We start from the raw sequence: 24,162 nt of genomic DNA, 5'->3' as shown, positions 1-24,162 counted from the left end.
TTATTTTCTCATAAATTCATGACTTTATTCTCGTAAATTTCCGACTCTATTCTCGTAATATTACGACTTATTTTCATGTAAATTTATGACTATTTTCTTGGTAATTTCTGACTTTATTCTCATAATATTATTACTTATTTTCTTGTCAATTTACAACTTTATTCTCAAAATCTCCAATTTTTTTTTTTTCAATGTGGCCCAATTACTACTAGATGTTGGGTGAGTTTGTTTTGTTTTGTTTCATTATTTTTCAAATATAAAAAATGAAATAAAACCGAGGAAATAAATGAAAAGGAAAAAAAGCAAGAAATGTTATCTCTGATTGATATAGTTCTGTACAACAATGAGAAGATTAGTACAAAAACGTGTGTCTGATATGTCGTGTTCACACACCACCTTCTTTCCGCCTGCTGTCATGTGATTTCCTGGCAACTGTCAGGCGGAGCAGCATTTTCGGGTCAGATTGTGAGCACATCAGACATCAGCTCAGGAAGCTTTAGTGCGACGCCACCAGGGTTGCGTTTTGACTGAAATGAGGAAGTGACTTTTTAAGGCTGCCCGGGAGAATATTTCAGTTGTTTTACTGTGTTTCTTTGCTCAAGCAGAGTGACAATGAACACTCATGCCAGCTTCACCAGACTCTTATCAGGTAAAGGAAGTACTGTACATCATCCACTTGTATGTGTGTGTGTGTGTGTAAGGTGAGAGAGGCAACACTTTTTCACATATTCAGATTTTTCCTGCAGAAGAAAGCGGTTGCTCCAACCTCACATTGGATTGCGGTGAGTATCATCAGACAGAGATATCAGAGCATGCTGCTTCAGAGGCGGATGAGAGGCTTGAGCATGGTCACCCGTCCAGAGGACCCTGCAGAGACAAGATGTCTAACCAGCCACTCAGGGATCTGACCTTGTGTATTCAGGGAAAAAGAGATGCCAGGTGAGTCGGCCGATCACATAAAGCACTTTGCACTGTTGCTTATGATAGACAGACAGACAGACAGACAGATATATAGATAGGTAGATAGATACATAGATAGATACATACGAGATCACTTCAATTTCAATAATACATAATAAATAATAATAATAATACATAATAAGTTAATAAATCCAGTCCTGCAAGGCCGTGGTAGTAATCTGCCACTGTTGGGAGATGATGCACGGTATTGGTGTCCTTGGTGTCCTTTGCTCTGCCACAGACACGCTGTCCAGCTCAGTGCCAATGACAGAGCCTTCTGTCAGGCTCAGAGAGCTGTGTTACTTGGATCCCGAGATGCAGACACGGGTATAAGTCCAAAAGTTCAGTGGGTCTATCACACGCTTCTCCACTTGCCATTGGATAGCACCGAGGATCTGGGTCTGGGGAAGGATGGGCTCTGGGCAGGGGTCCTCCACAGTAGGGGCAAACATCCGGGACAGCGCATCCGGCTTCCCGTTGCGCGATCCAGGACGGTAGGTGAGAGTGAAATTGAACCTCGTCAGGAACAACGACCACTGTGCCTGACGAGGGTTGAGGCGTTGGGCGGAGCAGATGTATGACAGGTTCCTGTGGTCTGTGTAGATCGTGAATGGATGAGCTGCTACTTCCAACCAGTGCCTCCACTCCTGAAGGGCTAGGACTACCGCCAACAACTCCCTGTTGCCAACATCATAGTTACGCTCAGCGGGCGACAGACGCCTGGAGAAAAAGGCGCAGGGGTGCAGCTTCCGGTCGAAGCTGGAACACTGAGAGAGTAGGGCCCCGACTCCTGTGTCGGTGAAGTGGTGCTCCTGGCTGGAGAAGGTCGTCGTGGACGGTTTGGACAGCGGGAGATGGAGTGGTCCGCTGCGCCGCAGTACAGGCACAGCCGCAGCAGCATGCGACGCCTCCTCTCTGCGGCCGACAGTCGGTTGGCTCCCAGCTGCATAGGCACCACCTCCTCCGTGAGGTCCGTCGAGGGGCCAGGCGAAGGCAGGGAGTAAGGCGGCAGAAGCGGAAGCATCTCCTGGCGACGTGGTGATGATGGCGCCGTCACGGGAGGTGACCTGCAGCGACGGTTGGCATCTGAGTGTGAAGCTTCTGGGATGAGACTCAGCACCTCCAAATCTGACGCCATGGTTCTCAGTTGGAAAAGGGTGGATTGCTCCCTCCGGGTTGGGAATGAGATCCTGCCCCAGGTTGAGGAGTTCAAGTATAGTAGTAAGAGTGAGGGAAGGTTGGAGCGTGAGGTCGATAGGCGGATTGGCGCAGCAGCTGAAGTAATGCAGTCGCTGTACCGGACCATCGTGGTGAAGAGAGCTGAGCCAGAAGGCAAAGCTCTCAATTTACCGATCGATCTATGTTCCCACCCTCACCTATGGTCATGAGCTTTGGGTCGTGACCAAAAGAAGGAGATCGTGGATACAAGCGGCTGAAATGAGTTTCCTTCGTAGGGTAGCTGGACTCACCCTAAGAGATAGGGTGAGGAGCTCGGTCATCCAGGAGGAGCTCAGAGTAGAGCCGCTGCTCCTTCACATCGAGAGGAGCCAGTTGAGGTGGCTCGGGCATCTAGTCCGGATGCCTCCCGGACGCCTCCCTGGTGAGGTGTTCTGAGCATGCCCAGCTGGGAGAAGGCCCTGGGTCAGACCTGGGACACGCTGGAGGGGTTATGTCTCACAGCTGGCCTGGGAACGCCTTGGTGTTCTCCCGGTGGAGCTGCAGGCATGGCATGGCATGGCATGGGTATTTCCTGTGCGACTCAAGTGTGCCACAATAGCACTGCAAGTCATGTTTCAGGATACAGCTTTGATGGTAAAGGTTTAAAAATAAGGAATTTGGAAACACCCGGTGGGCCAAATTAAGACGCTCGGCGGATGTGGCCCGGGGGCCGCAGTATGCCTATCCCTGTCCTACACTCTCTCACCGAATGCCTCACCTTTTCGTCCGTTTTTCGGCAGACTGCCCCTCACTTGAAATATGTACAGCAAGAGAAATTGCACAGGGAAAACAGAAATCACTTTTGCAGCAATCACAGTTAAAAAGGGTTGCTTCAAAAGACATGGGTTAAATCATCTCTGCTTCTTCAGCATAAATTATCACACTGCAGCGATATCAACCAGCCAGCATGCGTTTTTTTCCGTTTTTTTTCCACTTTGCGTTGACATTTCGTCATTGTTGGTGTTTTTGTAGGAACGCCAGGAAGATTCAAACTGGTAACATAAGTTCTTGGGCGTCCTGGAGGCGGAGCCAGAGCATCACCAACAAGAGGGTCTGTTCTAAGTTGGGAAGAGCTATTTCAGGCATGTTGCCATGGCAACACACATTGCACATCATCAAAGGTGTGGAAATGATACAACGCATGCATAAGGTCATGGCAGGTATTTTGTTCTTATGATTTTTGTTTTGCAGGGCGCTTTGGTGTGGGTGTGAATGCATATTTCGTGTTCCTCAGATATCTAGTTTACTTGAATCTAATCCACTGTGCTCTTCTATGGGTTTTCATTCTGGGGCCCGCCGTGTTTTACAGTGGAGGCAGCGACAAAGGTGAGTCAGGAAATACTGCACACCACAACTGGATTCCATTCACCAACTAGTGGCTTTGCCATTTCTTAGAAGCACTGAGATTTGGAGGCAACGACTCTATTTTGGATTTCTTTCTGGGATCGGTAATGTTCTTCACGTGCGTGTGGACATGATATGGTTCTATGAATTTTTGGTGTACCCTAACTTTATCTCTTCAGGGCTACCTGGATCGATCTCCAGTCTTCTATGGTTTCTACACACGTGGGTCACTGAATTTTCCCTGTTTGAATACGCCCCTACTGTACCTTACGGGAATCCTTGCTGTTCTCCTCCTCAGTCTCATAATGGAGGTGCGGAGGTCAGTGGTCATCATCATGGCACATAATCTTTTAACAACCGCTTTAGGGGTTACCGTATTTTCTGGACTATAAATCACACTGGAGTACGGCCACTTTTGCGACTTCACTCTATCAGGGTTTTTCAAAAAGATATCATGCTGTTTTTTGTACGGGTACGGCCTATTATTAGTAAAAAAAAACAAAAACATTTAAAGGGTCATTGACATGATTCATGAACTTTTCTTAAATATGTTATATAGTATATTGTTTGTAATCTTGTTTAATATTGTTGAAAGCGAGTGGGAAATTCGCAAAAATGACATTTACTGTATAGTTGATGGCGCCAGCCATGATGAGCTAGCTCTCGCTGTTCAGTCTCATTTCCTGAATTGACGTCATTGGGGTGACGCCTCTCAGCTAAAGCGGAATAAACAAACGATTCTCGAGGTACAGTAGATGGCGGACTTGGTTCAGTATATTTTTCATCCAAATAGTCGTCATGCCAAAATGTCGTGTTGCTGCTGGATGTTCATCGTATCCGAGTGACACTGTAAGTTTGTTTTCTTTTCCAAAAGAGGAAGGTTTAAGACAACAATGGACAACATAATGCAGAGAATGGGAGACAGATGGACGCCCACCCCGAGTTCTGTTCTTTGCAGTGATCATTTCCCTGATGACTGCAATGAAGAAACACCTTTACAAGAAGCATTTGGTTTAAAAGCATTTTGAAAAAGGATGCTATTCTGCCGGTGCACAGGAAAAAAAAAAGACAAGAAGAATGACGTCAAAGGGCCACAGAAGATAGTCTTGTTTACAAAATGTCTTCTAAACACTATTCCATGATAGCGACAAGGCTGTAAAGCATACATCTTATATAAACATCTTTTCACAGCCATATGTATGTTTACTTGTGGGCTGCTGCTTGATATCTAATCTAAATCAGGCTATAAAGACCCCTTTACGCTCATTAAGAAGCCGATTTAAAAGAATAATTGAAGGATAAGCAACTCCAGAGTAATTTACACTTACCATTCTGTGTTTTGAAGGTGACCAATCTTCATCTCCATGTCTTAAGGATTAAGTCCATGTTCTGCAAGTTCTCTATTTCATCTCCCAATGTTTCTTCCTCCTCAAAAACTCTTCACACATGGCTCAAATCTTGGCTATAATCACTGAAAACATCCTCTGTCTCGTACACCACTACGTTTATTTACCTGAGTAATGATGACAGCTAGCTCGTCATGGCTGGCGCCATCAACTAAACACGTCATTTTTGCGTATTTACTGTTCGCGTTCAAAAATGGAACAATGTAGAACATAATAACAAACAATATATAACATATTTAAGCAAAGTTGATCAATCATGTCAGGGACCCTTTAAGCAAATTGTCTAAAAGAAGCATTTTCAAGCATAAACATGGCTAAATGAACTAAAATACAAATATAAGGCATTCAGAAGAGGCGTTCAAAATCATTGTGATGAAATGTAGTATTCCACACTCTGTGTCAGTAATGTTACTGTAATGTTTTGTGAGACACACAAGCACCAGACTTGATTGCCGGAACAAGAGGCTTTTATTGCAGGTTTTAATGATCTCACGACAGGCACAATAATCCCTAACACGGGCTGCTGTTGTTGCCGTAACCCACACCAAGCTAAAACTCAACTCTGACCCTTCCACGTCACTCCCTGTCCACCCCCTTCACTCAGCTCCCCTAGCATTGGAACACATTTACAGCAACATACACGATCACGACTCTTATTTGTATCTTATTTGATCTTATTATGTCTACTATATTGGGTAATAAGAGTGTAAAGTTATTTCATGTCCAGAAGGCTCTAATAATGTTGAAAAGCATATTTAGAAGGTGGTCAACAGGCTTTCTATGTCTTATTTTGTCTTATTATGTCTATTATACTGTGTAATAGGAGTGTAAAGGTCACTCTAGGGGTGTTATTTCATGTCTACAGGGCTCTAATAATGTTAAAAACCGTATTTACATGGTCCTAAACAGGTTTTCTATAGTCCAACTACAAAAATATTATAACTTATCACGGTCTGGTCTGGAACTAATTAACCACGATAAACGAGGGATTACTGTATAAGTCGCATCAATCAAAACATTGGACTATAAGTTGCATTTATTGCAAAACTTATAAGACACGTTGTAGCTGCGTATTAGCTGGCCTCGTGGAAGCATACACAGACTGAACAATAGGGATGCCAGAAGTGACCCCTGAAAAACCCTGCAGGTCACAGCCATTTGTTCTGAGACGCATTTACACTGTCATCCAACCTGTACACTGACTTCTTTACAATAGTTTGAAAAGTACCGTCTTCAATGTGAGGGTCTGCACGCCATCAAAACTACAATTCATTCCTTCCTGGTGCTATAAAGACGTACTTTGTTGATAGAACAACATTAGGCTACAAGCACACATGGATGCTGGGAAAGCGTTCCAGAATGAACGTCAGCTATAAGATTTTCTGCGGCTGGGACTTCACCATCCAGGAAGCTGACGCAGCAACGCTGAAAAGCAACTTCATCAGGAACGATCTTAAGGTGAACAAACCAGTGTTGTTTTTGGCAAACATTTTATTTTTAGTCTCACTCGTTTGGATGAAAACGCTTTTTGTTTTAGTCACATTTTAGTCATTTCTATATGTCAAAGTTTTAGTCCAGATTTAATTGACGAAAACACAAAGACACACACAAATAAAGGTCGGGTTAGGATGAAAATTATAACGTTTTAGCCCAGTTTTAGTAAAAAAAAATACATCATTTATTTCAGTAAGTATTGAAAATTGGATGAGGAAAAAAACAGAGGGGATACAATTAAGTGTACAAGTAAATACAAAATCAAATGTACGTATATGATGTCTTAATAAACATAACCCGCACAATAGGTGCAATTTCTAGTGCAATGATAAAGAAACACTTTTTAAAAATTATTTGTAAAAACAGTGTTCCCTCGTTTATCGCGGGGGTAGGTTCCCAAAATAAGTGAAATCCGCGAAGTAGCCAACTTCATTTTTTTTACAATGATTATATATGTTTTAAGGCTGTGAAACCCCTCACCGTACAAATTCAACATTTTCTGACATATCTAAACACTCTCAGTTCAAACCTTTGTCTGAATTTTAATGATCAACACAGGAAATTATTAAGTCACTCACACGTATTTCACTCCTGTGACCGTGCCTTTCCGTCCTGGCGCCGTCGCGCTGTACTGTAGCGTTTTTGTATCCTTGCTAAAACATATTGCTGCAGACGAACCAAAGATTCATTTACAAGCTAGCAAGCAAGCAAGCTAGCGATGACACAGGAGACATGGCAGGGCGGGATGAAGGAGATTGATTGACAATGGTCTACAGCCAATCAGGATGCACAAAACAATGGGCGGTGCAGACAGACGAAAGAGGGAAGAGATAGACACTCAACTTCCCACAATGCAATTAATTCTTCTTAAAAGGCCAGGCTCGGCCTGTAAAAGCTTTAAAAAAAAAAAAGAAACACACAAAAAAAAAAATCCGCAAAATAGAGCGAGGGAACACTCTAACTACATCAAACTGTATGTAAATACATATACATTTTGGAAATATGGGCCATTATTTTATTCAAAAGAAATATATACAGGTAGTTACAAATGAATCATGTCAGGGACCCTTTAAGGAGGACATGCTCTTCTGTAACGATTTCCTTTTCCAAGATAATCAATAATATACAGTGATTATATAATAATAAATTTAATTCATCAAGCTAAGATGTTTTATCGTGGTTTGTTTTTTAAGCGTGTGAGAGTAGGGTCAAATTTCTGGTCTACAGTATTTGAATCAACTCTAAATGCAAATAATTTGGCTACGCCTTTATTAATTGTTGCATAAAATGCGCATAGTTCTCGGCAGTCACACAGCTTGTTTGTATTCTCAGCTACATTTGGAGGAGCAGCGTTTCTTTCTGCACGAGGCGCGAAGGACAGTCGGACAGCGGGTGCGTCTGTACCTGCTCCGCTTCACCCTCAATCTCCTCGTTGTTTCGCTGCTGGGTGGAGCCTTCTACCTCATCTACTTTGCCACAAAAACATCGCAGTCTTTGGGGACGGCGGTAGGTCTTCTCTTGATATGCCGGTAGTAGTCCACTCACGTCAAAAACATGATTTATTCCGATGTGAAATGACATGATGGGCCATGAGAAAACAAAAAAAATGACAAGATCGAAAGGAATATTCATTTAGGTCCGTACAAAACACAAAAAAATGGAATAAATGAAAATAAGAATGAAAATGCATTGCTGCGTGTTGGGAAAACTGAACATGCCCCAAAGTGTCCAATGTGATGAATTCCTGTTGATCTCAGATTAAAAGACAATTTTAAATGACCAATACCAAAACATTCCAAACTAGAGAAACACTCGGGGCGCAGACCTCCGCCAAGCGCCATAGTTCCCCCCATATTGTGATTTCCAGCATAAATATGAGTCCTACATTTATTGTATCTACATATTTAGATTCTTTGACCATGAAAACATACGATTAGCAATGGGATTCATCATGAAATCAATATTAGTTCAGTAGTTATTGACAAAAACGGCATTTTCCGTAATGGCATTTTTCTTCTGGATCTAGCTCCATAGCTTTTGAAGATCCAACAAATCCAGATTCCACAGTGTCTTGGCTATATATAATGTTGGTTGCACGTTTACAGCTTCATTTGTTGTCTTCCTGTGATGACAATTCCAAAGCTCCCCTATTTTTTCACATTCTGGATCATAGTATCCAGAATGTTTCCATTTTTTGGATCAGTCTTTGTATAACCCTTTGGAAACTTGTCCTGTATATTTTTTTCCCCCAAGTTTTTTGTGGCGTTATTTGCACAAATGCCAAAAATGATCCTGTCTCGCAATGTTAAAGAATCCTTTCAAAAAATTCCTGGATCCAGACCGTGATCCCGATCACCCCCAAAATGTAATCAATGAAATTCATCCAACGATCAATTTTTTTTTTCTGCTGGATGTTGCGGGGGCCGAAGTCTCAGGAGGGAAGCCCGGACTTCCCAGTCTCGGGCCACCTCTTCCGGTTCCTCTTGGCTTTCCCAGACCAGCTGTGAGACATTCCGCTCATGTTCTGGGTCTACCCCCGGTCCTCTTCCCACAACACCTGTCCAGGGAGGTATCCGGGAGGCATCCGGACTCCAGGAGCAGAGCAGCGGCTCTACTCTGACTTCCTCCTGGATGACCGAGCTCCTCACATCCAGCCACCCTATGGAGGAAACTCATTTCAGTCGCTTGTATCAGTGATCTTGTTCTTTCGGTCACGACCAAAAGTTCATGAGCATAGGGGAGGGTGGGAACATACTGTAGATCCTCATCACAAATGGATAGCTTTGCCTTCCGGCTCAGCTCTCTCATCACCACGACGGTCCAGAACAGCGACCGCATTACTGCAGACAAGACTCCAAGATACTTGAACTCCTCCACCTGGGGCAAGACCTCACTCCCAACAATAAGTGTACAATCCACCCTTTTCCCACTGAGAACCATGGCCTCGGATTTGGAGGTAAACGCTGAAGGTTACAGTCTGATGAGGCCATGACCTGGACCACATCACCTGTGAATAGCAGAGATGAGATCCTATGGCCCCCAAAATGGATTCTTTCTGTGTCTTGGCTGCACCTACAAATTTTGTCCATAAAAATTATGAACAGAATGGGTGACAAAGGGCAGCCTGGGCGGAGCCCAACATTGACACTGCAGGTCAATTTCGATTTTTTTGCTCCTATGTGACCTGTATCTGATTTTTCATGTCAGTGTGAAAAGTACAGTTCCGAGACCCAGGCCTCTTTCAAAGGTGGATATAAATCCCATATGTATCCATTGCTTGCTTAAGTCATCAACTTTGCTTAAATATGTTATACATTGTTTGTAATGATATTCTACACTGTTCCTTTTCTTTTTTAAAGTGAACGGTAAATTCGCAAAAATTTTCAAATAGTTGATGGCGAGCTCTTGCTGCTTACTCTCATTTCCGGAAGTGACACCCCCGGAGTACTATCACTCAGGTAAACAAACATGGTGGCGTACGAGACAGAGGATGTTTCCAGTGATTATAACCAAGATTTGAGCCATGTGTCAATAGCTTTTGAGGAGAAGAAACATGTGGAGATGAAATAGAGGACTTGCAGAACATGGACTTAAGCCTTAAGGCATGGAGATGAAGACTGATTCAAAACACAGAATGGTAAGTGTCAATGACTCTGGAGTTGCTTATCCTTCAATTATTCTTTTAAATCAGCATAAAGTAATGAGCATAAAGGTGTCTTTATCGGCTGATTTATTAATTTTTCATTGCTGCCGCCCCCGCAGCAATGACAGCAATATGTAAACATACTGTACATATGGATGTGAAAAGATGTTTATATAACATATATAATGCTTTACAGCCTTGTCGCTATCATGGAATAGTGTTTAGAAGACAATATGTAAACAAGACATGACTTACGCTGTTCTGTGACAACTTTGACGTTGTTCTTGTCTTGTTTCGTGCATACTGGCAAAGTAGCATCCTTTTTCAAAATATCTTTATATCGTATATCGCGGTCATCAGTGAAATGATCACTGCAAGGAACAGAACTCGAGGTGGGCGTCCATCTGTCTCTCGTTCTCTGCACTTGCTTCGTCCATTGTTATCTTAAACCTTCCTCTTTTGGAAAAGAAAACAAACTTACAGTATCACTGGGATACTATGAACATCCAGCAGCAACACAACATTTTGGCATGACTACTATTTGGATGAAAAATATACTGAACCAAGTCCTCCATCTACCAGAAGAACCAAACAACTTTAGTTGAGAGGCGTCACCCCGATGATGTCACTTCCAGAAATGAAGCTGAACAGCGAAAGCTAGCTCGTCATGGCTGGCGTCATCAACTATAGATGTTATTTTTGCAAATTTACCATTCGCTTTCAAAAATGGAACAATGTAGACCATAATTACAAACAATATATAACATATTTAAGCAAAGTTGATAAATCATGTGAGGGGTCATGTTGGGGTCATGTTTAAAAATTATTCTTGACATGCGAAATTATATTTTAAAAATTAGTGTCAGGGAAGTAGCTCACGTCAATGTCCCGCCACACCTGGTCCCTCAGAACAGAAGTCACAGCAAGTTCCGCGCAAACCGCAAAATTCTCTCCCTCTTCCTTCGCAGTCTCCTACACAAAATAATTTGGTCCACAAAATGTTGACTCCGGTTGCACAAAAGCCTTAAAATTGCCAGGTCCAGCCACACAGCAGTGGATAACTAATTTCAACCGCTAGTATCCGCAATCTTGCTCTGTCGGTTACTACCCAAAGCTCATGAGTGAGTGTGGGAACGTAGATCGATCGGCAAATTGATAGCTTTGCCATCCTGCTCAGGGGCTGCATGATCTGTTTACAAGTGTGGGAAGGATGGAATGTGAGATTCACAGGCAAATTCATATTTCCTTCAATAATAAATCATGTTCTTGACATGAGAGGACATCTGAGTTGGTGAATGACGTGACTGTGTCCCCGCCCCTCCACCAGGACAGTACTCATTGGCTAGTCAGCCTCCTCCTCCAGTATCTCCCGCCCATCACCATCACCTTTGTCAACCTTTTCCTCCCTCACGTCTTCCGAAAGATCTCCAGTTTTGAAGACTACTCTTTTACAGTGCAGGTCAATACCACACTCGTGAGGTAAGAACACGCACACACACACACCCACACACACACACACACACACACACACACACACACACACACACACACACACACAACGATTATCATTTGTCTTTCTCTAGGAGCATCTTCTTGAAGCTAGCCTCGCTGGGGATATACTTGTATTTTGTCTTCACAGCAACACATGAGCAAGTGAGACACTTTTACTCTAATATTCTTTGTATTGTAATCTAATTCCATGCAGATGTTTGAGGGTAGGTGAGCACCATCACACCTACAGCCACCTGCCCCCATCTGTTATGCACAGACACCATGACACACGCATGTGGCACAAGTTGGCACAACGTAGGTGCAGACTGTGCAACTCACCTCTGCATATACGGGGGCCCTTAAAGGGTCCCTGACATGATTCATCAACTTGGCTTAAATGTTGTATATTGTTTGTAATTATGTTCTACATTGGCCATGACGAGCTAGCGCTCGTTGTTCAGGCTCATTTCCGGAAGCGGCATCATTGGGGTGACACTTCTCAGCTAAAGTAGAGTAAACAAATGCTTCTCGAGGTAGATGGTGGACTTCTCATCAAAATACAGTCAAACCTGTCTTAGCGGCCACCTTTATAGAACGGCCACCTGCCTATAGCAGCCACAAAAAAAATCCCCCGCAGCAAATTTACATGTCATAGACGCTGTGTATAGCAGTCACCTGTCCAATGCGGCCACCCATTTTGTCTCCCTTGGTCAATATCTGACTGCATATAGCGGCCAAATTACCAACTCAAGTAGAAGCTTCATGCACGAAAAAGTTTTGTTTTTCAATCAATGAAGCCGTCGTGTGTAGACTTTAATTACTGAGTCCTAGCTCAGTCACAATCATTCACAAGATCCACACAAACTGTCAGTTGTTCCACATAAAAAAGCCGTCTTCTTTTGAGCTTGCTATTTCCTGGTCAAACATGTAACTTTAAGAGCATTTGCACCAAAACATTACCGCAAATTAGGCTGGGAACAGGACGTGCTCCCAGCGACGCTACAATAAAAAAAAAACATACGCTAGCATGCATGCGGCAGCGGGAGCAAAACTGAGTTGGGTTGTACTTAATTGAAGTATTTTAGAATGTACTCACGTTATTTTTCATCAATCCTCATCCACAAATCCATCAAAGTCCTCATCTTCTGTATTCGACACAAACAAAGCCGTCTTCTTTTCCGTTCGCTACTAGTCTGTTAACTTGTCAGTGTTATTCAGCTCCGAAGCAAAGAAGGAAACTTCTCCTGTTGCTTCGTCGCTTCGTCTCTCCTTCCTTCCAAAGGTTAAACAAGCCCCACTACATAGCTGTCCAGCCAATGCCTGTAAGAAATGACACCGTTTATTTCCTGGTGTGCACTGGTCAATACTGTAATGTCGCTTGTTGTGGGGAAGGAGAGACTCACGTCGCCGATGCACTTTAATGGCTTTATTAACAGCGGAGAACACTGCAGGACTTTACATCCACGCCAACATAAACACACTTCTCAACTCTCTCCAAACTCACAGCTAGCACTGAGCCTAGCTCTCCTGCTCGGGACGCCCGCCGTCACTTCCCGTCGCTTCCTGATGAACTAAAGCTGTAAAAAGTAAAATATAAAAAACAAGCGTAAGACATTACTAGCACAGCTTTGTTCTGTGGGTCGTGGATATATTCTATCAGTTATTATTAAGCCTCTAGCTTCCTTTTAGTAAGTAAAAACCTTGGCTATGATTGCACTACATTGTCATGTAGACCTACAAAGTACACTTGGAAGAACAAGAGGTGAATAAATGTATTGCAACTGATGTGAAACTGATGAGGGGTAGGATTAAATAAGCTTTGCTTCTTCCTACTCCTTTTTGGACATGCAAAATTGTGAATTGTACTATGTGATGTGCTACTGTTTGACTCATATGCATGTTCAGGATGAATTAAAACCATGAACCATGATAATAACAAGCCTAGTAGTGCTGTACAACTTTTATCCGCAGTCTGCAGTGCCCTCTACTGGTCAACATTATTATTATTATTTTTTCCCTTTTTTTTCCTCTACTGGTCAACATTCAAACTGGACGCCAACCTGTCTATAGAGGCCACCTGTCTATAGCGGCCACTTTTGCAGACTCCCTCTAGTGGCCGCTATAGACAAGTTTGACTGTAGTAGTTGTGCCAAAATGTCGTGTTGCTGCTGGATGTTCATATAACCGAGTGATACTGTAAGTTTATGTTCTTTTCCAAAAGAGGAAGGTTAAAAGACAACAATGGATGAAGCAAGTGCAGAGAATGAGAGACAAATGGTCGCCCACCTAGAGTTCTGTCATTTGCAGTGATCATTTCACTGATGACTGCTATGAAGGAACACCTTCACAAGAAGCATTTGGCTTGAAACTACAGTATAAACACATTTTGTAAAAAGGACGCTATTCTGCCCGTACACAGGAAAAAAAGACATGAAGAACGACGTCAAAGTTGTCACAGAACAGCGTACTGTAAGTCATGTCTTGTTTACATAATGTCTTCTAAACACTATTTCATGATAGCAACAAGGCTCTAAAACATGTTATATAAACATCTTTTCACAACCATATGCATGTTTACTGTGGGGGGCAGGGGTGGCAGCCGTAAGAGCAACAAAATAGAACATAAATCAGGCTATAAAGAACCCTTTATGCTGATTAAGAAGACAATTTAAAACAATAATTTAAGGGTAAGCAACTCCAGAGTAATTTATACTTTGTTTTGAAGGCGACCAATCTTCATCTCCATGTCTTAAGGCTGAAGTCCATGTTCTGCAAGTTCTCTATTTCATCTCCAAATATTTCTCCCCTCTTTTTCTCCTGGAAAACTCTTGACATACGGCTCAAATCTCGGCTATCATCACTGTAAACATCCTCTGTTTTGTCCACCGCCATGTTTGTTTACCTGAGTGATAGTACTCCGGAAATGAGACTGAACAGCGAGAGCTAGCTCGTCATGGCTGGCGCCATCAACTATAAATGTCATCTTTGCCAATTTACAGTTTGCTTTAAAAAATGGAACAATGTGGAACGTAATTACAAACAATATATAACATATTTAAGCAAAGTCAATCAGTCATGTCAGGGACCCTTTAAAAAAGGCTCAGTAGAGATTGGTAGAACACGTACAGGATTGGTAGCTCAAGCATGTGAGATGATCAGAGGATCAGATGAGAATTTGCTGCCATCTGATGTTAAGTATATAGATGGAGGCAGTCGGCAATCAAACAGGCAGCGTGTATCACTTCATTACTGTGCTATTGCTAAAAAAGGCTTTTGATTGGCAAATGCTGAGTTGGGCTGCAGTGTACCTAAGCGCGTCATAAAAGAACACCATTTCACTTTCTTCCACCTCACAGTGTGCAGAGAATCAGTTTGGAAGAGAAATGTACAAGCTCTGTATCTTCAACTTCCTCGCCACTTTCTGCAACGCCTTCCTGGTCGACTACCCCAGGAAGTGGGTTTGTTTCACCTCTTCCGACGCCATCATCGAACAGCAAGTGACTTGGCTAACCCGATCTGTTCTCTGTACCAATGCTCAGGTTGGTGCGAGAGAAGTTCCCCTCCTCCTTGGTGGCCCGGCTATCAGGGAAGCAACACTTCTTGGTGCCCTTTAACGTGCTGGACCTCGTGTACGCTCAAACCGTTTCCTGGGTGGGCGTCTACTTCTGTCCTCTGCTGCCTCTGATAGGAACGCTCACGCTGATGGCGACCTTCTACATCAAGAAGGTTGGCTAAAATGTAACATTATGGCGCTAGGGGTGGGCCATACCAAATTTTGGTATCGATTTGATACATGTTCAATTCACCACTTTATTGTCACTGTCATAATAACAACAGGCAACAATGTCATTTTGTTGGAGCACAGTACACATGCGTAGTAGCACAAATGCAAAGGTTGTGCAAATAAATATGACTTTGGAATATTCTAGCACCATTTTCGTACATTGCCGAGACCGATACTCGTACAGATACTACTAACAACAAGGAAGTCTCCTAATGCCAACATGCGTGGGTTTATACTATGTCTTATTTTCTCTTATTATAGTCTACTATATTGGCTAATGGGATTGTAAAGGTGCCTATAGGGATGCTATTTCATGTCTAAAGGGCTCTAATCATGTTAAACATAAATATTTAGAAGGTGGTAAACAGGTTTTCTATGCTTAATATGTCTTATTTTCACTTGTTATGTCTACTGTATTGGGTAACAGGAGTGTAAAGAAGACTCTAGGGGTGTTATTTCATGTCTAGAAGGTTCTAAACATATTTGAAAGATCATGAAACATCAACACGTTTATGCCTTTGTGTTGGAAAAGTGCTGAAAATGTGAACATAGAAAGAGTGAATGTTCCTGTCTTCAAAGTTCACAGTCCTGCGCTGCTGTGTGGCAGAAAAGAGGATGTTTCGAGCCTCCAACGCCTCCGTTTTGTTCCACTTCATGCTACTACTCGGCCTCACCATGGCCGCGGCCACGCTGGGCGTCACACTCGACCAGCAACAACCCCCTGTGGACGAGACCACGTACGTCCTTTACACGATTAGTTGTTCACATTTGTACTCCACTGATCATGTTCACAGTTTGCTTTTCCATTTGCCAGATTATTGCAGAATTCCCCTTGTGGCCCATTTGGGAATGGACAAAGTGTATTTAATGTGACGGGAGTGTGTGTGGAAAGTGTCCCAGGCCTCGCACAAACCGCACTGCGCTACCTGGCCTCTGAGGCCTTCGCCCTGCCTCTCATACTTGCCGAGATGTAAGTACTTCCTGGTGGATCAACATCATAATAAGGCTTTCAGTTCATTTCTATTACATCAATGGCAGCAAGGCGGGAAACAAAATACAGCAATCCCTCGTTTATCGCGGTTAATCGGCTCCATCTATCAGACCCGACCGTGATAAGTACATTTCTGCAGAGTGGTATTCCTTATTTATCCATCCATCCATCTTCTACGCCGCTTATCCTCATTAGGGTCGCGGGTATGCTGGAGCCTTCCCAGCTGACTTCGGGTGAGAGGCGAAGTACATCCAATTTAACCTCGCCAATTAACCTAACATGCATGTTTTTGGGAGGAAACTACAGTACCCGGAGAAAACCCACCCACACACGGGGAGAACATGCACACTCCACACAGAAATGCTCATTGAAGCTTCCAGATCTCCTAACTGTGTGGCCAACATGCTAACAACTAGGCCACCGTGCAACCCATTCCTTATTTATAAATGGAATATTTTCGTAGCTAGAAAACAAAGAAAACCTGTTTACCACCTTCTAAATACGGTTTTTAACATTATTAGAGCCCTGTAATAACATGAAATAACACCCCTATAGCCACCTTTACATTCCTATTACCCAATATAGTAGACATAATAAGAGACAATAAGACATATTAGGCATAATAAACCTGTACCACCTTCTAAATATGCTTGTTAGCATTATTAGAGCCCTATAGACATGAAATAACACCCCTATAGTCACCTTTACATTCCTATTACCCAAAATAGTAGACATAATAAGAGAAAATAAGACATATTAGGGATAATAAACCTTTTTACCACCTTCTAAATATGCTTGTTAGCATTATTAGAGCCCTCTAGACGTGAAATAACACCCCTATAGTCACCTTTACATTCCTATTACCCAATATAGAAGACATAATAAGAGAAAAGAAGACATATTAGGCATAATAAACCTGTTTAGCACCTTGTAAATATGCTTGTTAGCATTATTAGAGCCCTCTAGACATGAAATAACACCCCTACAGTCACTTTTACATAGTAAGAGAAAATAACGCATCCATGCATAAATTTTCTATGCCTGGGGTTGCGGGGATATGCTGGAGCCTATCCCAGCCGACTTTGAGCGAGAGGTGGGGTACACCCTCGACTGGTCTTGAGTGAATCGCAGGGCACATATGTCCCAGTCCACATTTTTTGGCTTCCAATCAGATTTTTTTTTAGTAGCCGAATACATTTTTTTATTCCACAGCATGACCAACAATATTGTTTGGCTTTTGTAACAAACCTCCGTGAGTCTGGTCCCTAATCCAATATGAGATCCAAGATCCAATAAAAGATAAAATTGGAAAAAATGGGCATGCAACATACTTGTAGGGTAGGACTAATCATTTGACATGGTTATCGATCAATTTGTGGTGTGATTTAGAATACAGTAGACGCCCCCACAACGTAAATAATCCGTTCCAAGAACCTTTATGTTATAGGGTTTTTATGTTATAGGAAGCGTAAAATACATGTAAATAGCCTAATCCGTTCCAAGATCTTCCCAAACTCACCCCTTTTGGCCTTCAAAATATTCAAAGTCCACCAAATATGGTGGGAAAATATAAGAAAACATTAACATAAACATAGTAGAGTAACATTCCAATATAAAATAAGGTAATCAATAACATAACTGTAAATAAATAAAACTGAAAAACAAAAACAATCTTACCGTTCACGAGATGTCTTGATCAGGAGCGCAAGTGGAGGCAGGAAGGAGGAGGAGGACTAGCCTGAGTCGAAACGCGACTCAAAGAGTCTAAGAGTCTGATGGTCTCACAAACGCACACGCACTACACGATAATGCTGTGTGCAAAATTTTAATTTGTAATTTAACTTAATTGTTTATAAGTTAGTTTCAGGAGGACTACGAAGAGGAAGGAGTTTGAAGGGCCAAGCCTGTCTCTCACACAAACTCACGTATAACTCAGCCAATGAGATGAGAGCAGAGGCGGTGCCCCGAAAATCAGCCAATGAGAGTGTGATGAGTCAGAAGGCGTCACCAAGTGTTAGTCTGAACGTGCACGGGCTCGAGGCATTAATAAAGTTGATTGAAAAAAAAAACAAACTTGCACTGACTTGACGCTTTATGTTATATAGAATTTCTTTTGTAATACGATGCAAAAACTTCCGAATATCCGACGACCAACTTGAACGTAACGTCACCACGGTACACCGCAAACCTGTCTGCATAGCGGTGTTGCGTTTTCTTCTTCTTGCGGGTGGCGGGAGTCGAGTGGCAACCAGCTATGAGGCACATTATCGCACCTACCGTGTTGGAGTTTGGCCCAGAGTTACGAACGTTATACGACAACCGGATCGGCCCCATCTTGTGACGGAAGCCGTTATTATCCGATCTTCAAAATACAGCGGATCAGCAGCCGATCCCAATCCTGAAGATCGAATCGAGACATCCCTAATTCATACCTATGAACAATTTAGAGTCTCCAGTTAACCTAACATGCATGGTTTTGGAATGTTGGAGGAAACCGGAGTACCGGGGACAACCCACGCACGGGGAGAACATGCAAAAACTCCACACAGAGATGCCCAAACGAAGACTCAAAGCCAGATCTTCACGATCTCCTGACTGTTGTACTTCCTTTTCTGTATCGTACTTCCTGCGGTGGCTATTGTCTTTTTGGTGTAATATTACTGACACCTAGTGACCAGTGCAGAATACTACATATCATCACAGCATCTTTGAATGCGTCTTCTGAGTACCTTATATTTGTATTTGACTTCATTTGGCCAGTTTTATCTTTGAAAATGCTTCATTTAGGCAAAAATTGCATACATTTGCTGAGAACTGCATATTTCTTGGACTGAGAATAGGTTATATTCAGGCACAAAACCTAATAAACATAATTTATTATTGGGGAGGGATTACTGTGCGTACATTTTCAGTCTGTGAGGTAACACGGTGGAGTAGCGGTTAGCGTGGAGATAATGTCCCCTCGTTTTATGGGACCTGCTGAGGGTGTTTTCATTGTGCCTCCTCAGCGTCATCCTAACATCCTATGTGTCACGAAGACGAGCCAATCAGAAGAGCATCGAGAGACTGAAAGAGATGCTGGTCATGGTAAGTCCTCAGGGAAACAATATTGACCCAACATGAATATTTCTCACTCTATTGGAACACCAACCGAAACAAAATACGGACGATATGAGTGCTCGAGTGGTAATTACCGTTTTGACCCGCGTATCGGACGACCACAAATATAAGACGACCCATCTCTAATGTACTTTGAACACAAAATTAATCTTTTTCCGAAGTTTAAAATGATCATATTTTGAGGAAAATGATCCTACATACCCTACTTGAGTCAGAACCATCTGCTTACAGCAGGTCTGGGTAAACTGCGGCCCACGGGCCTCATCAGGCCACAGCATTTATACGTTTTTTAAAACCCGAACGCTCGCTCCCAAAGACATACGTTTTTTTACTTTTTTTGTACGAGAGGCAAAAAGAGGTGATGACGCAAATGCACAATAATAGAGGTGACGTTTCAAGCTGTTTTAAGCCATAAAAACGGCCACAAGGTGGCAGAAATGCAATTGATAAGAGCTCGGTGTGGATCTTTTGATGTAAAAACACATTCGACAGCGAGGAGGAAGTGAGAGATCGTAGAGGAGTGTAGTTTGCAGAAGGTTACGCATTGTAGAGAAATTTCTACGCGTGCACGCGCGTGCACACACAGTTTAGTTCCAAATGTGAAAATTGCAATTAGTTGATGGTGTCATATTTGTAAACAAATTGATATTTTGATGTAAAACAAGCCTTTTTTGTGTCGTTATGTTGGTATCGTTGTTTAGATATTTGAGCCGTCACAAAAGCAAAAAATTTGTGTCAAAGTGAAAGTTATGCTTGAAATGTATCTTTTCCCAAAAAGCTGCTTACCTCCCTGTTTTAGTCCGGAACTGATATTTTCCTGAAACTTACCTATGTTCTACTGCTGATTACTAAAGAACTGAAAAAGGTAGACACAAACTTTTTTTAATATAGCCACAGAACACAATATTCTGTGTGCCTTGAAAGATCAGTCAAAATAGTCTAAAATGGCCGCTACTAAAGAGGTTGTCTTTTGAAAAATGGCTGGGATTGAACGAGTTAATTTGTTTCCAAATTCCTTTTTTTTTAAACCTTGAACATGCTGAAGGTTTTTAGCGTTGAACAAATGTATTGCAATTGACGTGAAATGGATGGAGGGAGTAGGATTAAATAAGCTTTTCTTCCTACTCCTTTTGGACATGTAGAACTGCAAATTTTATGATTTGAGGTATTCCAGTGTAACTTGTATGCATAGCATGTTCAAATAAATGAAACCATTACCATTAACATAGAAGCTGTTGCTGGAATGGACGGAACTTATTGTTGATGAGACCTTCCCCTACATCCTGGCGAGGTTGCATTCAGTAGTGTTTCTCACCATCGTTACACTTTACAATAAGGTACACAAAATTACAGTAGTTAATGAGGAATGAACCCACCTAACCCTAACCACTACTCATTAGTTCCTCATGAGTTCCTCATTAGTTCTTCAGTAACTAGTCTAAATATATGTGCCTTAGTTATTAGTTCGTTATTAGTTCTTCATTAGTTCCTCAGTAACTAGTCTAAATTTATGTGCCTTAGTCATTAGTTCCTCATTAGTTCTTCATTAGTTCCTCAGTAACTAGTCTAAATTTATGTGCATTAGTAATTAGTTTCTCATTAGTTCTTCATTAGTTCCTCAGTAACTAGTCTAAATGTATGTGCATTAGTCATTAGTTCCTCATTAGTTCTTCATTAGTTCCTCAGTAACTAATCTATGTAAATGTATGTGCCTTAGTTCCTCAAAAACTACTCTACTCATTAGTTCCTCATTAGTTCTTTATCAGTTCCTCAGTAACTACTCATTAGTTCCTCATTAGTTCTTCATTAGTTCTTTAGTAACTAGTCTAAATTTATGTGCCTTAGTCATTAGTTCCTCATTAGTTCCTCATTAGTTCTTCAGTAACTCGTCTAAATTTATGTGCCGTAGTCATTAGTTCCTCAGTAACGACTGTATTTTTGTGTACCTTATTGTAAAGTGTCACCTTTGTTATCAAATTGCTGGCATTCACAGTTTTCTTTGGCACCATGGCGGGTTATTTAGTGGAGACAAAGACCAAAATCCACTTATAGGTATGATTTATTTATTTCTGTTTATATATGAACTAAACATGTACATGGAGGAACATACTACACAAAAGGTTTTCTGTTGCTGTGTTCACGTATCTTATCTTCTGCATGCGCATCTGTGTGTGTTTACACGTTTTCTTCACAGAGCAGCTCAGATAAGCGATTCCTGGTGAAAAAGCACACCACAATGCTCCGACGTCAAAACACCCCGCTCTCCAGGCACGAAGGGGCAACGCCCTCTCGACACACTTAAGGCTTTCCTTCCATTGTAGCTGTAAACATCTGTGTATGTATGTTACAGTCTTCTTGCTCACTCACGCGCATGTGTGGAAATACACAGTACCTGTATTTGCCTTCATGTTCACGTGTTGGTTTGTTCAACTATTGCTGTTTCTATGTGCTTTCTTATTTGCATCAATCATTAAAGGCAAACATGACGCCTCATCTGTTATCTTTTTGTAACACGTGTGGAACAAGCCAGCGCTCGTGTGCATGCGCACGTGATGATCATTTTTCAGCAGTGTTATGAGGAATCCACAGCCACCTTTTTTCTTGCCACTTCTGGGTGAGTAACGCAAACATTATCCTTTCATGTATGAAATATGAATTCCCGTATAGGTAAATGACATTTATGACTAATATTCTAGCACTTCATTTTTCAGCATTTGAAATGTTGTTCTGCGTATTTTAAAGGGTCCCTGACATGATTATATATGGTTATACATGGTTATATATTCTTTGTAATTCTGTTCTACATTTGTTTCATTTTTGAACGCTAGCTAGTTCAGTCTCATTTCTGGAAGTGATGCCATCAGAGAACTATCACTCAGGTAAACAAACATGGCGGTGTACAGGATAAGAGGATGTTTACAGTGATTATAGCGAAGATTTGAGCCATGTGTCAGTAGTTTTCGAGGAGGGAGAAACATTTGGAGATGAAATAGAGAACTTGCAGAACATGGACTTAATCCTTAAGACTTGGAGATGGAGATTGGTCACCTTCAAAACACAGAATGGTAAGTGTAAATGACTCTGGATTTGCTTGTCCTTCAATTATTCTTTTAATTCAGTGCCCCCACCCTGCAAAGTAAACATACATATGGCTGTGAAAAGATGTTTATATAACATATATAATGCTTTACAGCCTTGTCGCTATCATGGAATAGTGTTTAGAAAACATTATGTAAACAAGACATGACTTACCCTGTTCTGTGGCAACTTTAACATCATTCTTCTTGTCTTTTTTTCCCTTTTCCTCATTCAAAATGCGTTTATAGCGTACTTTCAAGCCAAATGCTTCTTGTAAAGGTGTCATAGCAGTCATCAGTGAAATGATCACTGCAAAGAACAGAACTCGAGGTGGGCGTCCATCCGTCTCTCGATCTCTGCACTTGCTTCGTTCATTTTTGTCTTAAACCTTCCTCTTTTGGAAAAGAAAAGTAACTTACAGTATCACGCAGATACTATGAACATCCAGCAGCAACACAACATTTTGGCATGACTGCTATTTTGATGAAAAATAAACTGAACGAAGTCCACTACCTACCGCGAGAAGCATTTGTTTACTCTGCTTTAGCTGAGAGGTGTCAACCCAATGACGTCACTTCCAGAATGAGGCTGAACTGTGAGAGCTAGCTCGTCATTGCTGGCGCCATCAACTATAAATGTTATTTTTGCCAATTTACCGTTCAAACAATGTAGAACATAATCACAAACATTAAATAACATATTTAAACTAAATAAAAATCTGTTGGACCTTATGGAGGTTCTAAGTGGAGCTTCAAAATGCAAAGAAAAGAGAGTGAGACAAAAAAAAACTGTAAGCAATTTATTGCAAAGAAGCATCATTCATCAATCATTCATCAATCATTCATCTCTCGATGGCAAAGGCAAAAAAGCTTTTCCAAACGGCACAGTGGAGGGGGGCGCCATCATCATCCTTCAATGGAACAATGGAGCTTCAGGTTGTGCAGGGGCGTCAAACGGCACCCGGCTATGTGGAGATGTAGCAGGGGGCATCCCTCATGACTGAAGGCCCTCGTCTGTGTAGTGATGACTGGTGTTTCCAACCGGACAACGCTGCACTTCACAATGGACTTCTTCCAGAGGAATAAGCTCACTCTTTTGGACTGTCCTGCATGTTCCCCTCATCTAAATCCAATGGAGAACATTTGGGGATGGATTTACAAAAATGTGCGTGAGTTCCAGACAGTGAAGCCATCTTCGGCACCTGGAGGAACATTCCCACGAGCCTCCTGGAAACACTGGCATCAAGCATGTCCGAAGCCATTTTTCACCTCTTTAACAAGAATGGCGCAGCTTTTTACATCATTTGATTTCTATCTTAGGCTTTTTTTGAGCTGTGCTCTTAAACTTTTGATCAGTTGATGAACAGCCTATTTCAGTTTCGTGGCTTTCTGCAATAAATTGCTTACTCAGGTTTTTTTTTGGTCTCACTCCCATTTTTTCTTTTTGCATTTTGAAACTCAGTAAGAAAATGTAAATTCTTGCCATTTTTTCTCTGAAAATATTGATCAGGACTATATATTTCAAAAGCAAGCATAGTGTACCGGAACACCTGTATCAAATATAAACTGGAGATCCCAGAATCAAAATGGCAAACACCACTGTAGGTGGTTGAGAGGAACCAGGCCATGATCTT

At 41.9% G+C, this 24,162-nt stretch overlaps 1 protein-coding gene across 2 annotated transcripts; it reads left to right on the top strand.

The window, feature by feature from the left end:
• Positions 1-471: 471 nt before the first annotated feature.
• On the top strand, positions 472-21,783 carry tmc8 (transmembrane channel-like 8). Of its 2 annotated transcripts, XM_054780166.1 has the most exons (16): positions 472-649; positions 734-939; positions 3,151-3,299; positions 3,370-3,504; positions 3,574-3,626; positions 3,702-3,841; positions 6,239-6,386; positions 7,755-7,928; positions 11,393-11,544; positions 11,649-11,718; positions 14,913-15,010; positions 15,096-15,282; positions 15,920-16,077; positions 16,155-16,310; positions 19,340-19,418; positions 21,646-21,783. In XM_054780166.1, exons 1-16 carry the CDS (start codon positions 623-625, stop codon positions 21,751-21,753), a joined length of 2,040 nt encoding a protein of 679 aa, XP_054636141.1. In that variant the 5' UTR covers positions 472-622; the 3' UTR covers positions 21,754-21,783. The 2 variants fall into 2 exon arrangements, with proteins under 2 accessions (XP_054636141.1, XP_054636142.1); XM_054780167.1 differs by lacking the exons at positions 19,340-19,418; positions 21,646-21,783 and adding an exon at positions 18,193-18,408.
• Positions 21,784-24,162: the final 2,379 nt, after the last annotated feature.

The sequence above is a fragment of the Dunckerocampus dactyliophorus genome, chromosome 6 (assembly GCF_027744805.1).
Source record: "Dunckerocampus dactyliophorus isolate RoL2022-P2 chromosome 6, RoL_Ddac_1.1, whole genome shotgun sequence".
NCBI classification, from domain to species: Eukaryota; Metazoa; Chordata; class Actinopteri; order Syngnathiformes; family Syngnathidae; genus Dunckerocampus; species Dunckerocampus dactyliophorus.
Note: the sequence above shows the minus strand (reverse complement) of the source record. Positions and strands in the feature narration are given on the sequence as shown.